Source organism: Muntiacus reevesi, chromosome 6, assembly GCF_963930625.1.
Source record: "Muntiacus reevesi chromosome 6, mMunRee1.1, whole genome shotgun sequence".
Classification (NCBI taxonomy): domain Eukaryota; kingdom Metazoa; phylum Chordata; class Mammalia; order Artiodactyla; family Cervidae; genus Muntiacus; species Muntiacus reevesi.
The window spans coordinates 53,179,696-53,191,836 of record NC_089254.1 but is presented as its reverse complement, the minus strand read 5'-3'; the positions used below and the strand labels follow the sequence as shown (position 1 = coordinate 53,191,836).

Here is a 12,141-nt window from a genome sequence, read left to right as displayed (position 1 = left end):
CAGCTGCACTTCTGACGAACTGGCTACAAATTCAGGGATTTCCACCAATAATTTGCTTCAGTTCAGTTCAGTTCAGTCGCTCATTCGTGTCCAACTCTTTGCGACCCCATGAATCGCAGCATGCCAGGCCTCCCTATCCATCACCAACTCCCAGAGTTTACTCAAACTCATGTCCATCAAGTCGGTGATGCCATCCAGCCATCTCATCCTCTGTCGTCCCCTTCTCCTCCTGCCCCCAATCCCTCCCAGCATCAGGGTCTTTTCCAATGAGTCAACTCTTCACATGTGGTGGCCAAAGTATTGGAGTTTGAGCTTCAGCATCAGTCCTTCCAATGAACACCTAGGACTGATCTCCTTTAGGATGGACTGGTTGGATCTCCTTGCAGTCCAAGGGACTCTCAAGAGTCTTCTTCAACTTCACAGTTCAAAAGCATCAATTCTTCAGCACTCAGCTTTCTTCACAGTCCAACTGTCACATCCATACATGACCACTGGAAAAACCATAGCTTTGACTAGACAGACCTTTGTTGGCAAAGTAATGTCTCTGCTTTTTAATATGCTGTCTAGGTTGGTCATAACTTTCCTTCCAAGGAGTAAGCGTCTTTTAATTTCATAGCTGCAATCACCATCTGCAGTGATTTTGGAGTCCAAAAAAGAAAAGTCTGCCACTGTTTCCACTGTTTCCCCATCTATTTCCCATGAAGTGATGGGACCAGATGCCATGATCTTAGTTTTCTGAATGTTGAGTTTTAAGCCAACTTTTTCACTCTCCTCTTTCACTTTCATCAAGAGGCTTTTTAGTTCATCTACACTTTCTGCCGTAAGGGTGGCGTCATCTGCATATCTGAGGTTATTGATATTTCTCCCGGCAATCTTGATTCCAGCTTGTGCTTCTAATTTGCTTAGGTTCATTAATTCACTAGAATGACTCACAAAACTCAGAAAAGTGTTAGCTATAAAAGATACAAATCAGGAACAGTCAGATTAAGAGACACGTAGAGCTGGGTCCGGATGGGTCCTTAAGACAGAACTTCTGTGCCTTCTCAAAGAATCAGAATCTATCACCTCCTGTCATGTCAGTGTATTCACCAACCAAGAATCTTCACTGAGTTTTGGTATCCAGAATTTTTACATGCTTCATTATGTGAGCATACTTAATTTAATTATGGAACTTAGTCTCCAGATCCTCTCTCCTTTCTGAAGGTCAGGGTGGCTCTGGGTTCCTAAACTTTGATCACTTAGTTATTTAGTCTTTCTGGCAATCAACCCCCATTCTGAAGCATTCTAGAAGCCTACCACAAGTCACTTTATTGGCATAACAAAAATAATCTTAGAGAACTTCCGAGGATTTTTGAAGTTCAGTGCCTGGAGCCAAAGACAAAGACCAGACTAAGTTCTTTTTATACAACAGTAATATTTACAAGTGTACATTAACTTAAATACAAGTCATGAAGTTGTAACCTCTAGGGAATGAGAATAGTTTTAGTGACAACCTAGAGTGCACAATCATTCTGCTGCCCACTTGAAGGAAAGCAGTCTTTAGTTTAAAAAAAAACGGCTAAGCACAGTAACTGACATTGTTGTCTGAAAAACATGGAAAAGGAGAGGGTAACTATTTGTTTGAATTTAGAAAAGGGTTTGGATGAAGCATCAATGTTAAAAACACCAGTTTAGAAGATTTGATACTCATATAGATAAGTTAGCATAGAGGGAAACCTATGCCAGGCCAGTCATTATGCTTTTAACACTATCTATATCAAAGGGATTTATGGGGATGGAAGTGAGGACCACCTCCCTATCAAAAATCTTACCAAGCACTGCTACTTCCTTTTAACATGTTATTTCTGATTTAACATTAAGACTATTATTAACTCAATGAGGAGCCATGTGACTATTATTAAGAATCTCTAGTATTAAAAATCTACAAATATTTTTGTTTTCTATAGCTTAAGTTTTTATGATAAATGTAGATACTGACATGATTTGAAATATATATCCTTATGATTTATATTAAACTCAGGGATACATGGGTATAAGGATATAAGGAGTGAAAGTTTGATAGAGAAAGGCAGTCAGCCTGTTGCAGAGAGAGAAGTTTGCTTTATCTTGCACCATACAACCAAGTGCACATGCATGTGTGGGTGCTCACTCTTCGACTCTTTGCAACCCCATGGACTGTAGCCTGCCAGGCTCCTCTGTCCATGGAATTTACCAGGCAAGATTACTGGAGTGAGTTGCCATTTCCTACTCCAGGGGATCTTCCCAACCCAGGGATCGAACCTGTGTCTCCTGCGTCTTCTCCGTTGGTAGGCAAATTCTTTATCACTGCACCACTTGCCAGATAGCTTTAACCAATGATAAAGATAAGCAGTGTCTTATTTTTATAAAATGTCCCCTTTCCTTCTGCAGCTCTTATTTATGAAAAGGTCTGTTTATAATGAAAGATTAATAATATAATCTGATTCTGGCTATGCACGATATTAGCAATGTTTGGGGATTATATTTCTGTTCTTCCAGCCTGGGCATAAAAAGAATAGAAAAACATATGGCGTGGGTAATGGTCAAGGATAGAAAAATGAGTACATTCTTGCTATCCTATATTTATGTTTATTGTAGTGTAATTACTGATGAGATGGGATTTACTTATACCATTTTGCTGTTTACTTTCTTTACTTATTAATTTTTTAAGAAGTTCTTTCCTCCATTACTGCCTTCTTTTTTGTTGAGTAGACATTTTCTAGCACACCATTTCAATTCCCTTGTTTCTTTTACCTTATTTTTTGAGTTATTTTCTAGTGGTCCACTCACTATCCACTATAATTCACTGGGGAATACAATTGAGATTTTAACTTAAAACAGTTGAACTCAGATTAATACCAGTGTAATTTCAACAGTACACAAAAAATTTGCTCCAAGATGGATTGCTTCTCCCCTACTCCTTTGTGCTATTGTTGTCACATAAATTACATCTTTGTACATAATAAACTCATTAACATGTCTTTAAAATTTTTGTTTCATGCAGTTATTTTTATATCAGATATGGGAAGAAAAGATTTATAAACAAATTCATTTATACTGCCTTTTATATTTGACTATGTGGCTACCTTTACTGGTGCTTATTTTTTTAATGTATATTTGAATTACTGTCTAGCATCATTTTATTTTATCCCAAAGAATTTGTTTTAGTTTCTTATTGGCCAAGTCCTTTAACAATGAATTTTCTCTGGGAATGTCTTTGATTTCATCTTCATTTTTTCTCTTGGTATGAGTCTGTCTAATTTATTCTTCATGAAGTTTTTGGGCTTCTTCAATGTTTGAGTTAATGTTTTCCATCAAATTTGGGGAGTTTTTAGCTGTTATTTCTTCAAATATTATTTCTGCCCCTATCCTTTTTGCTTTTGGGGAATCCTATTTTACATAGATTGGTAGATGTAATAATCTCTGAGGCTCAATTTAATTTTCGGCATTGTTTCTTCTTCTCTTCTGCAGACTGGAAAATCTCAATTGATCTTCAAGTTCATTGATTCTTTGTTCTGCCAGTTCAGATTTTCTTTTGGGCCCTTCTAGTGAATTTTTCATTTCAGTTACTATACATTTCATCTCCAGAATTTGTCTGTTTTGTTGAATTTCTTTCTTTTTGTTAGTATTCCCATTTTGGTCAGGGTATCCTTCTCATACCTTTTTTTGATTATTTAGTCATGGTTTTCTTTAGTTCTTTGCACATATTTTTATAATCTAATTTATCTTATGATCTTTGTTATGTCCAACATTTGGGCTAACTCAGAAATAGTGACAGTTTCTACTGACTACTTTCTTTTCATATGGTAGGCCATAGTTTCTTTTCTTTGCACATCTTGTAATTTGTTGAAAACTCAACATTTTAAATAATGTGATAACTACAGAAATTAGATTTGTCCCTACCCAACCAGACTTTTTGTTGTTGTTATTTGTGTATTTAGTGAGTGTCCTGAACTCGTTCTCTGAAGCATGTATTCTTTGTCAGGTATGGCTGCTGAACATATTTACTCAGCTCAGCATTCAATGATGATATGGCAGCAATTTAGTTAAATGCCTTGAGAAAACATACCTTCTTCCCTTTGCCAAGGAGTTCTGTGTTTGGCTTGAGACCTATCTTCAGTGCTCCATCAGTTTACAACTCTGCCTTAACCTTCACTCCCTGCTTGTGTAGAGTCTCAGAGTCAGCCACAGGTGAAAGATTAGGGTATTCTCAGGGATTTCCTTGGGATGCACATAGCCCTGCACATGTGTGTTTCTAGATACTTAGAAGGGTGCTTGAACTTTGTTGAAAATCCCCTATGATCATCTCATTCCCCAGATTTTCCTTTTAAGTTTTGTGGCCAACCTGTCATTTATCCCAATTGATGCTGCTTCAGGCAAACTGCATTGTTTAACTATGTAGGGAAACTTTTATTCCTACAATGAAACAAGGGAGAAATATTTGAGAGAGGAAAAATGCATTGGCTTAGCTCCCATCTCTTAACTTATGGACCCTAGATATCAAGTCTTTAGGTCCCAGAGAAATGAGAGCAGTAATCTCCCATAAGTACATTCAGTACAACTCTTAAAAAAGTGAGAGATCCTAATGCCACACAGACTAGGATGAAGTAATCCTCCTAATTCATCCATAGGCCTTGAACCAGCTGTTAATGATTGTTGAATCCTTCCAGGTACAATATAGGGTCTGGATCTAGAGGCACTGAACTCTGCCCCAGTACAGCCTTGAGGTTAGGGGAGGCTCTCCAACTGTCTGCCTCACATAGCCTGCCACTCATCCATCCCAATTCCTGAAAGAGGACCCCACCTCTGCTTCTGCCTGGACCCTTCCTCTGCCTGGGCCTCATGCCTAGAACCCCTGGAAAAGTCCAGCTCTGTCTGGGCTGTCCCTGGGGACCCCCTTACAGGCCCAGAAGGTACTGTGGAGTAGTCCAGCACATACTAGTTTTATTCATATTTGTCTGTAATACTTAAGTGATTTTACAAATGGACGTATGAACTATGAGATTAATAAATGTATCTATTACATAGTAAAGAAAAAAAACATTTTCATGAAGGTGGTTGCTATATTTTACTTTCTAAAGAGAAAAAAAAAACAATGAAAGCAATTTGGGGCCAGCTATGTATCTAAACAAGCTAGGAAAAATAAACTGTGTAATGTCACTGTACATAGTCTATCATTGGTATGTGTACTAATAAGTTCCCCAAAACTGTCACCTTTGTTTTATGAACTAAATTTGTGGTAAACACCCAAAGTATGTATTTTACACATAAGATTTTTTCTGTGTAAAAGTTACACTATATTACATAAATTAAAATTTTCCTTCTATACATGAAATGATCAAAAAGATGGTCATTGTGTATGCAAGTTATCATAACCTTTACATGAAATTAGATATGTGAACTGTGGATTCCAGTTTTGCATCCAATGATAAGCTAACTAAATGTCTGTGATCCTGGGTTATATTTGTTTATATATTTCGCTTGAGCGGTTGTCTCTTCCTCATTAATTGGAAGGGTAGGCAAAGCACATTTATTTAATAGTTTAAAGGACAGATGCTCAATTTACCAGTAGAGTGTAATCCTGCTCAGTGACAGATTGTGGACTCCCTTTAAAGAACTGATATGTTTATGCATACTATTACATAGACTTCCCTGGTGGCTCAGTGGTAAAAAAAAAAAAAAAAAATACACCTGCCAATGCAGGAGACTCAGGTTCCATCCCTGAGTTGGGAAGATTCCCTGGAGAAGGAAATGGTAACCCATTCTGGTATGTCGCCGTGTTTAACCTTTGCTTGTCTTCTAATTAGTGTTGTTATCATTATATAAATGCTACTTCTGACCTGATTTGTTCCTAGATGAGTTATAAATAATGCAGATGGCTCAAATTTCTTCCTAGATCTGTTCTTTTGAACCACATGGCCAGAGAACATGCTTTCAACATTGGATTGCCAGATAACATTGTAAACTGCAGTGAATTTCTGTGTACATTACAGAAAAAGCTTGACAAGTAAGTACATCTTTATGAAACACAACCTAAAGCTATCTTAACCTTGGACTCCATTGTGAATTTTTAAAAATTAATAGTCACAAGTAATTAAAAAAATAGAATTTTCTCATTTCTCATGTTGGAGGAGTTCACATTTTATATGACAGTCTATTTTGTGTAGATCATATTGCCTTTTAGTCACCTTTAAATATAAATGTCATATGTAGCAAACAATGTATATACCACTATATAGGGTATGAAAAATATACTTACCAGCATAAGAAAGAGAATGTTACTATGTCCCTTGAGTCTCCCTTTGTTCCCTTCCTCATTAGTATCTCCCTGAGTAACTACTGTTCTTCACTTTGGATTCATAATTTCTATACTTCTCTCTATAATTATTCTACACATTTAGTAAAGTCAGATTCCTAGATATTTTTCAACTTTAGGTGAAACATAGCATCCTGCTTGTATTTTTTTAACTTTAGTGTTAATTTACATTTATATATCATAACACTCCACTTTTCTTGAGGTTATATTCTGACTGTTTAACTTGTAGAAATAGGGAAGAAAATTCTCTACATCACCAAAATGTGGGTTCACTCTTCTTTCTAAGGAAGGGCTCAAGGTTTTACTCTCAAACCCTAACTTTATTCACTTAAATATAGTACTAATAATGTGGTGTCTCAGCCCACAACATTTGGAGCAGTAACATTGAGCAAGAAATACCTACTATAAAATTCTAAATTCATATTCTGGTATCAACAGTACATTAAAACAGGTCTCTTCACTCTTTTAATGAATGATCCTTCATTTATAAAATAATACCAGGTGTGTTTTCTAGCAAGACTAGCAGTAATGAATATCCTTAATCAAATTATTGCCCATAAATTGTTTACTATAAAAGAATATAGTTACTTCTGTGGCATAAAAATTAATTGAGATGTTGTTTGGTAAAGATGGAAAAGAATTCAAAATAGCAACAGAAACTTATTTCAGTCATTTTGTTGTCAAACCCAAGTTCATGTGCCCAACACACAGTGAGACCAAGCAAACCAAAACATCAGTTTGACACAGAAAGGTTTATCGCAAGGGCCACACAAGGAAAACAGGTGGCTCGTGCTCAAAAGACCAGAACTCCCTAATGGGTTTCAGGGAAGCAGTTTTTTAATTTAATTTAGTTAGTTTTTAATTGAAGGATAATTGCTTTACAGAATTTTGTTGGCTTCTGCCAAACATTGGTCATAGGTATATGTATGTCCCCTCCCTCTTGAACCCCCTCCCACCTCCTTCCCCAGCCCACCCCTCTAGATAGTCACAGAGGCCCTGTTTGAGTTCCCTGAGTCATAGTGCAAATCCCCCCTGGCTCTTGATTTCACATATGGTAACACAAGTTTCCATGTGACTCTCTCCATACATTTCACCCTCTCCTTCCTCCTCCCTCCCACCACCCCGTGTCCATAAATCTGTTCTCTATGTCTGTATCCAGGGAAGCATTTTTAAAGGCAAGTTGAGGGAGGATAATCACAGGATGTTTGATCAGCTTATGTACAGTTCTCTGATTGATTGATGTTGCAGTAACAGGCCGGTGTCACAAGGGTTAACATTATCAATCCTCAGGTTCCAGTAGATCTGGAGCCCACGTGCCCATGGTCATCAGGTACTTCAAGAAGGAACTAAAGATGCCATGACTGCCATATGGCTGATTTACTATTCAAATTCATGCAAGTTCTCCTGACCCAACTGCTGTTTTTGTCACTACATGTTCCTATCTTGTCAATCATTAATTCTTGAGATAGACTTTTGTGACTCAGGGGAGGCCTGGAAGACTGCAACTTTTCTACAGGCAAGAGGCAGGCAGAGGACATGGTGGAAGTGTTGTGTCCTGGGAATGCCCCACAGTGTCCTGCTCGGTTATAATTTTAGTGTTTTCATGAATTCTTTGTGACTAGAAAGTAGAACTCATGACTGTAGGGTAGAAGTTCCAGGCAGTATCAACTGTCCAGCTTAGTATGAGAAAAGACATTTTGCTAGTAATCTGTTCAAAACTGGTCATTACTGCCTCATAGGTAATGATTCCCAGTTAGGGAAAATACTCTAGCAGAAGGTACATGTGAATGATAAGATAGTAAAAGTAGCACTTACTGTGTGCCATGAATATGCTAGGCATTTTATTCATATATATAGAAATAAAGCATGGTTTAAATGTGTTCATATATTGTTCATATTTTGTGTAAATTAGTCTCATGGTTATAAATTTATATGTATACATTGTCATAAGTATACTCTAAAATGTGTTATCTTCAGGTTAGAGATCAGAAAATGAGTGGTAACAGAGATAGCAAGTAACTTGACCAAGTCCCACAGCTGGAGCTAGGAGTTAAACCCTGCAAATCAGGTCACAGGGTATGCCAAACCACAGACTAATCATTACACTCAGTGGAAGCAGCCAGTGCTGGTTATCGTTATAATTATATGAAGAATTATATTATAATTATATATAATTATACCTTCATTTTCATTTTTAGAATAGATATTTCAATTCAATTAGTAAAGCACCAAAATCATTTTTGGGTAATTGATACCTTTATCATAGTTTTAACTAAATAGCCAAGTTGACCAGTATAGCCAACTACAAAATAAACCACAATACACATCCTTTAAAGCCAAATGAATAAAGGGAGAGGGATTCCAAAAAAGATATTACATCCCACTTGAAAACTCTATGAGACCTAAAAAATGAGTAAATTTTAAGGCCCAGTAATAATAATAATAAAGGTCTGCTGCAACAGCTATTCAAGGGACTTATTTAATCTCAATGTTTGTGTCTTGTAGCTTGCAGTGCTTGTATTGTGAGAAGACCTTTAGGGACAAAAATACACTTAAAGATCATATGAGGAAAAAACAGCATCGTCGGATCAATCCTAAGAACAGAGAATATGACCGATTTTATGTCATCAATTATTTGGTAAGGCTTTCTTTTCTCTTCATAATTTAAAATTTGATTGCCTGTCTACAAACATCAGAATGTGGTTGAGGGATACTTTGAAGCAATGGTTAGTTTTAAAATGGTTAGTTTACAAAAGGTAACGTGATTTGATTTGTCTCTTAATTTGCCAGCTGTTTATATAGTAAAAAGGTTGTGTCTCTAGAACTCATAGGGATCTTGCTCAAATAAATAAATGTAAAACATCTGGATAGCCACACATTGCCACCCATTTATTGTCTGTTACTTGTTGGGAAGATCTCCTGGAGAAGGAAATGGCAATCCACTCCAGTATCCTTCCCTGGAAAATCCCATAGACAGAGGAGCCTGGAGGGCTACAGTCCACAGGGTCGCAAGAGTCAGACACGACTGAGTGACTAAACCACCACCACCACTTTGAGTACAGGGACTTCTATATTCTATATACTATTATATTCCGTATACTATATGTATGTATGTATGTTAGTTGCTTAGTCGTGTCCAACTCTGCAACCCCATAGACTGTAGCCCACCAGGCCCCTCTGTCCATGGGGATTCTCCAGGCAAGAACACTGGAGTGGGTTGCCATTTCATTCTCCGAAAGGAACTATAGAAAGAAAGTGAAGTCGCTCAGTCATGTCCGACTCTTTGCGACCCCGTGGACTGTAGCCTACCAGGCTCCTCCATCCATGGAATTTTGCAGGCGAGCGTACTGGAGTGGTTTGCCATTTCCTTCTCCAGTATACTATATACTTCTGTATATATTAATACAGGGACTTCTATATTCTTTTCTAAGTTCTTTTCTATATTCTTTTCTGGGTGTGCTGGGTACTGTGCTAGATAATCGTTTATAGTCTCTTCACTCATGACCTTTTCCCCCTTTAAAATATCTTTGCCTTTCTTTCACACACACACACACACACACACACACACACACACACAAAATATATATATATTTTGGATTGATGGGGTTACCATGTCAAGGATTTTAAATACTTTGTAAACTCTCCTTGCCCAGAAACCTCCGTACCATTTACTGGCCTCTGTAGTTACAGTCCTTTTTGTGTAAGAAGAGGTATTCAGTTGGAGGCAAATGTCCTTCTCTTTAGGTGCATTTGTAAATTTAAAAAGAGATTTTTGATTGACATACTGACTGGAGAGTGATACCAGCCCTGCACCCAGCCTGCTGATTTTTGTTTTACGTATACATAGCAAAGGAAGGAAACTCTTGTGGGAAGGGGGACCCTTTCCAGGGCCCAAGAGTGGGCTCTTGTCTAACACTTGGAAATGAATTGTCCAAGGAGATTCTTATGCTGACAAAGCAAGAGACTTTATTGAGAAGGGGCACCAGGGGAAGAGCAGCAAAAGGAACCCAGGAGAACTGTTCTGCCACATGGCTCACAGTTTCAGGTTTTATGGTAAGTGGTTTAGTTTCCTGGTTGTCTGTGGCCAATCATTTTGACTCATGGGTATTCCTGGTGGCGTGCACATCTCTCAGCTAAGATGGATTTCAGCAGGAAGGATTCTGGGAAGTTAGTAGGACATATGGACTGGCATCTCCTCTCTCCTTTTGACCTTTCCTGAATTCTTTCAGTTGGTGGTAACTTGTTGGTTGTGCATTACTTCCCAGGACCTCCTGTTGTTTATGATAACTCATACAAAGTGGTTGTTATTGTGCCTGTCTAGGATTGGCAGTTGCAGTCAGTGGTTCTCTAACAAAACTACTCATGACAAGAGAAGGAGTTAAGTAATCCTGCATTGGAATTGATAAAAAGATGAGGAGTTCCAGTTCTGACAGCTTTCTAAAGCAAATAGAAAGTGTTTTTTGCTCTTAATTTGAAAGAATTTTAATCCAAGTCCATTGGCCACAAAAGGCATAATTGATAATAATGAGCCATTTTATCTATTGGACAGAAAGCATATTCTGAATTATGTTGGAAGTCTCTGCTTTAGGATAAAATTTTTGCCTGTTCTAACTAATCCTTAGCATATTAAAATTCCCCTTGAGAAATAAGGTTAGCATGTGTTTAAAGATTGTCTCTGAGAGGTTGCTGTGGTTTGCTACAAATGTTTTACAACTAGCTAAAGGTAAAGGCACCCTTTGAGTCTTTCAGTCTTCTCTTGAAATCACTCAGCCATTAATTCCTAGAGCAAACGCTACTTCAGGGCCCAGCCCAGTCTAACGGAATGGACTTCAGTGTTAGCTCCAAGAAATATTCAGCTACTGCAGGAAGCTGTGGAAGCAATTTACTAGTACTTCCTTCTGGGGCTCTTTTAAACTAATAGTCAAGAGCTTAGGATTAGCAGAACCTTGTACATAGCTGGAGGTGTTTATCTTTTAGAGGAGACATCAGAGAAACTGCTCACTCAGATTTTGCTGGCACTTTTAGAAAAGTTCGATACGGGCATCAAATAGTGCGGCTGGGAAAACTGGAATTATCCGTGAGGACCAGCTGGCTCTGGATGAGCGCGCTAGATTGTACTGCCCACGGAGAGCCCGGATTTCATGGGGGATGAATCATGGCTTGAAGGAGGTACTTCAGGAGAATGTCAAGGCTTTAATAACATATAAAATGAAAATTAAATCACTTCAGGGTAATATTGATAGTTTTTTTTTTAAGGCTTTTGCTGGGGGGGGTTCAGCTTTTTATTTTGTATTGGGAAATAACTGGTTAACAATGTTGTGATAGTTTCAGGTAGACAGCAGACTCAGCCGTACATCATGTACACGTACCCATTCTCCCTGGTTTGGTTTTAATTAGCAGCTTTTGAGTACCAACTATGTGCCGGGTACAGGCTTCCCAGGTGGTGCTAGTAAAGAGGTAAAGAACCCTCTTGCGAATGCAGGAGACATAAGAGATCCACGTTCATTCCTGGGGTCAGGAAAATCCCCTAGAGGAGGGCTTGGCAACCCACTCCAGTATTCTTGCTTGGAGAATTCTATTGACAGAGGAACCTGAGGGGGCTATGGTCCATATAGTGGCAAAGAGTCGGACACAACTGAAGCAACTTAGCACGCATGCACGGATGTGCCAGGTACTGTCTTAGGTATTTATATTAAGTCATTTACTCTTAACCACATCCCTGTGACACAGGTTTTGTCATTATCCTCTTTTATAGATTAGGTAACTAGAGCATAGAGAAGTTAATTTTCCAGGGTCACATAGCTAAA

At 38.1% G+C, this 12,141-nt stretch overlaps 1 protein-coding gene across 3 annotated transcripts in view; it reads left to right on the top strand.

The window, feature by feature from the left end:
- ZNF277 (zinc finger protein 277) overlaps positions 1–12,141 on the top strand; it is a 130,987-nt gene that overhangs the window by 106,102 nt on the left and 12,744 nt on the right. For all 3 annotated transcript variants that reach the window (XM_065939295.1, XM_065939293.1, XM_065939294.1), the window contains 2 exons: positions 5,915–6,025; positions 8,840–8,972. In XM_065939295.1, the coding sequence (XP_065795367.1) occupies positions 5,915–6,025; positions 8,840–8,972 (244 nt within the window). The remainder of the gene's footprint in view (positions 1–5,914; positions 6,026–8,839; positions 8,973–12,141) is intronic.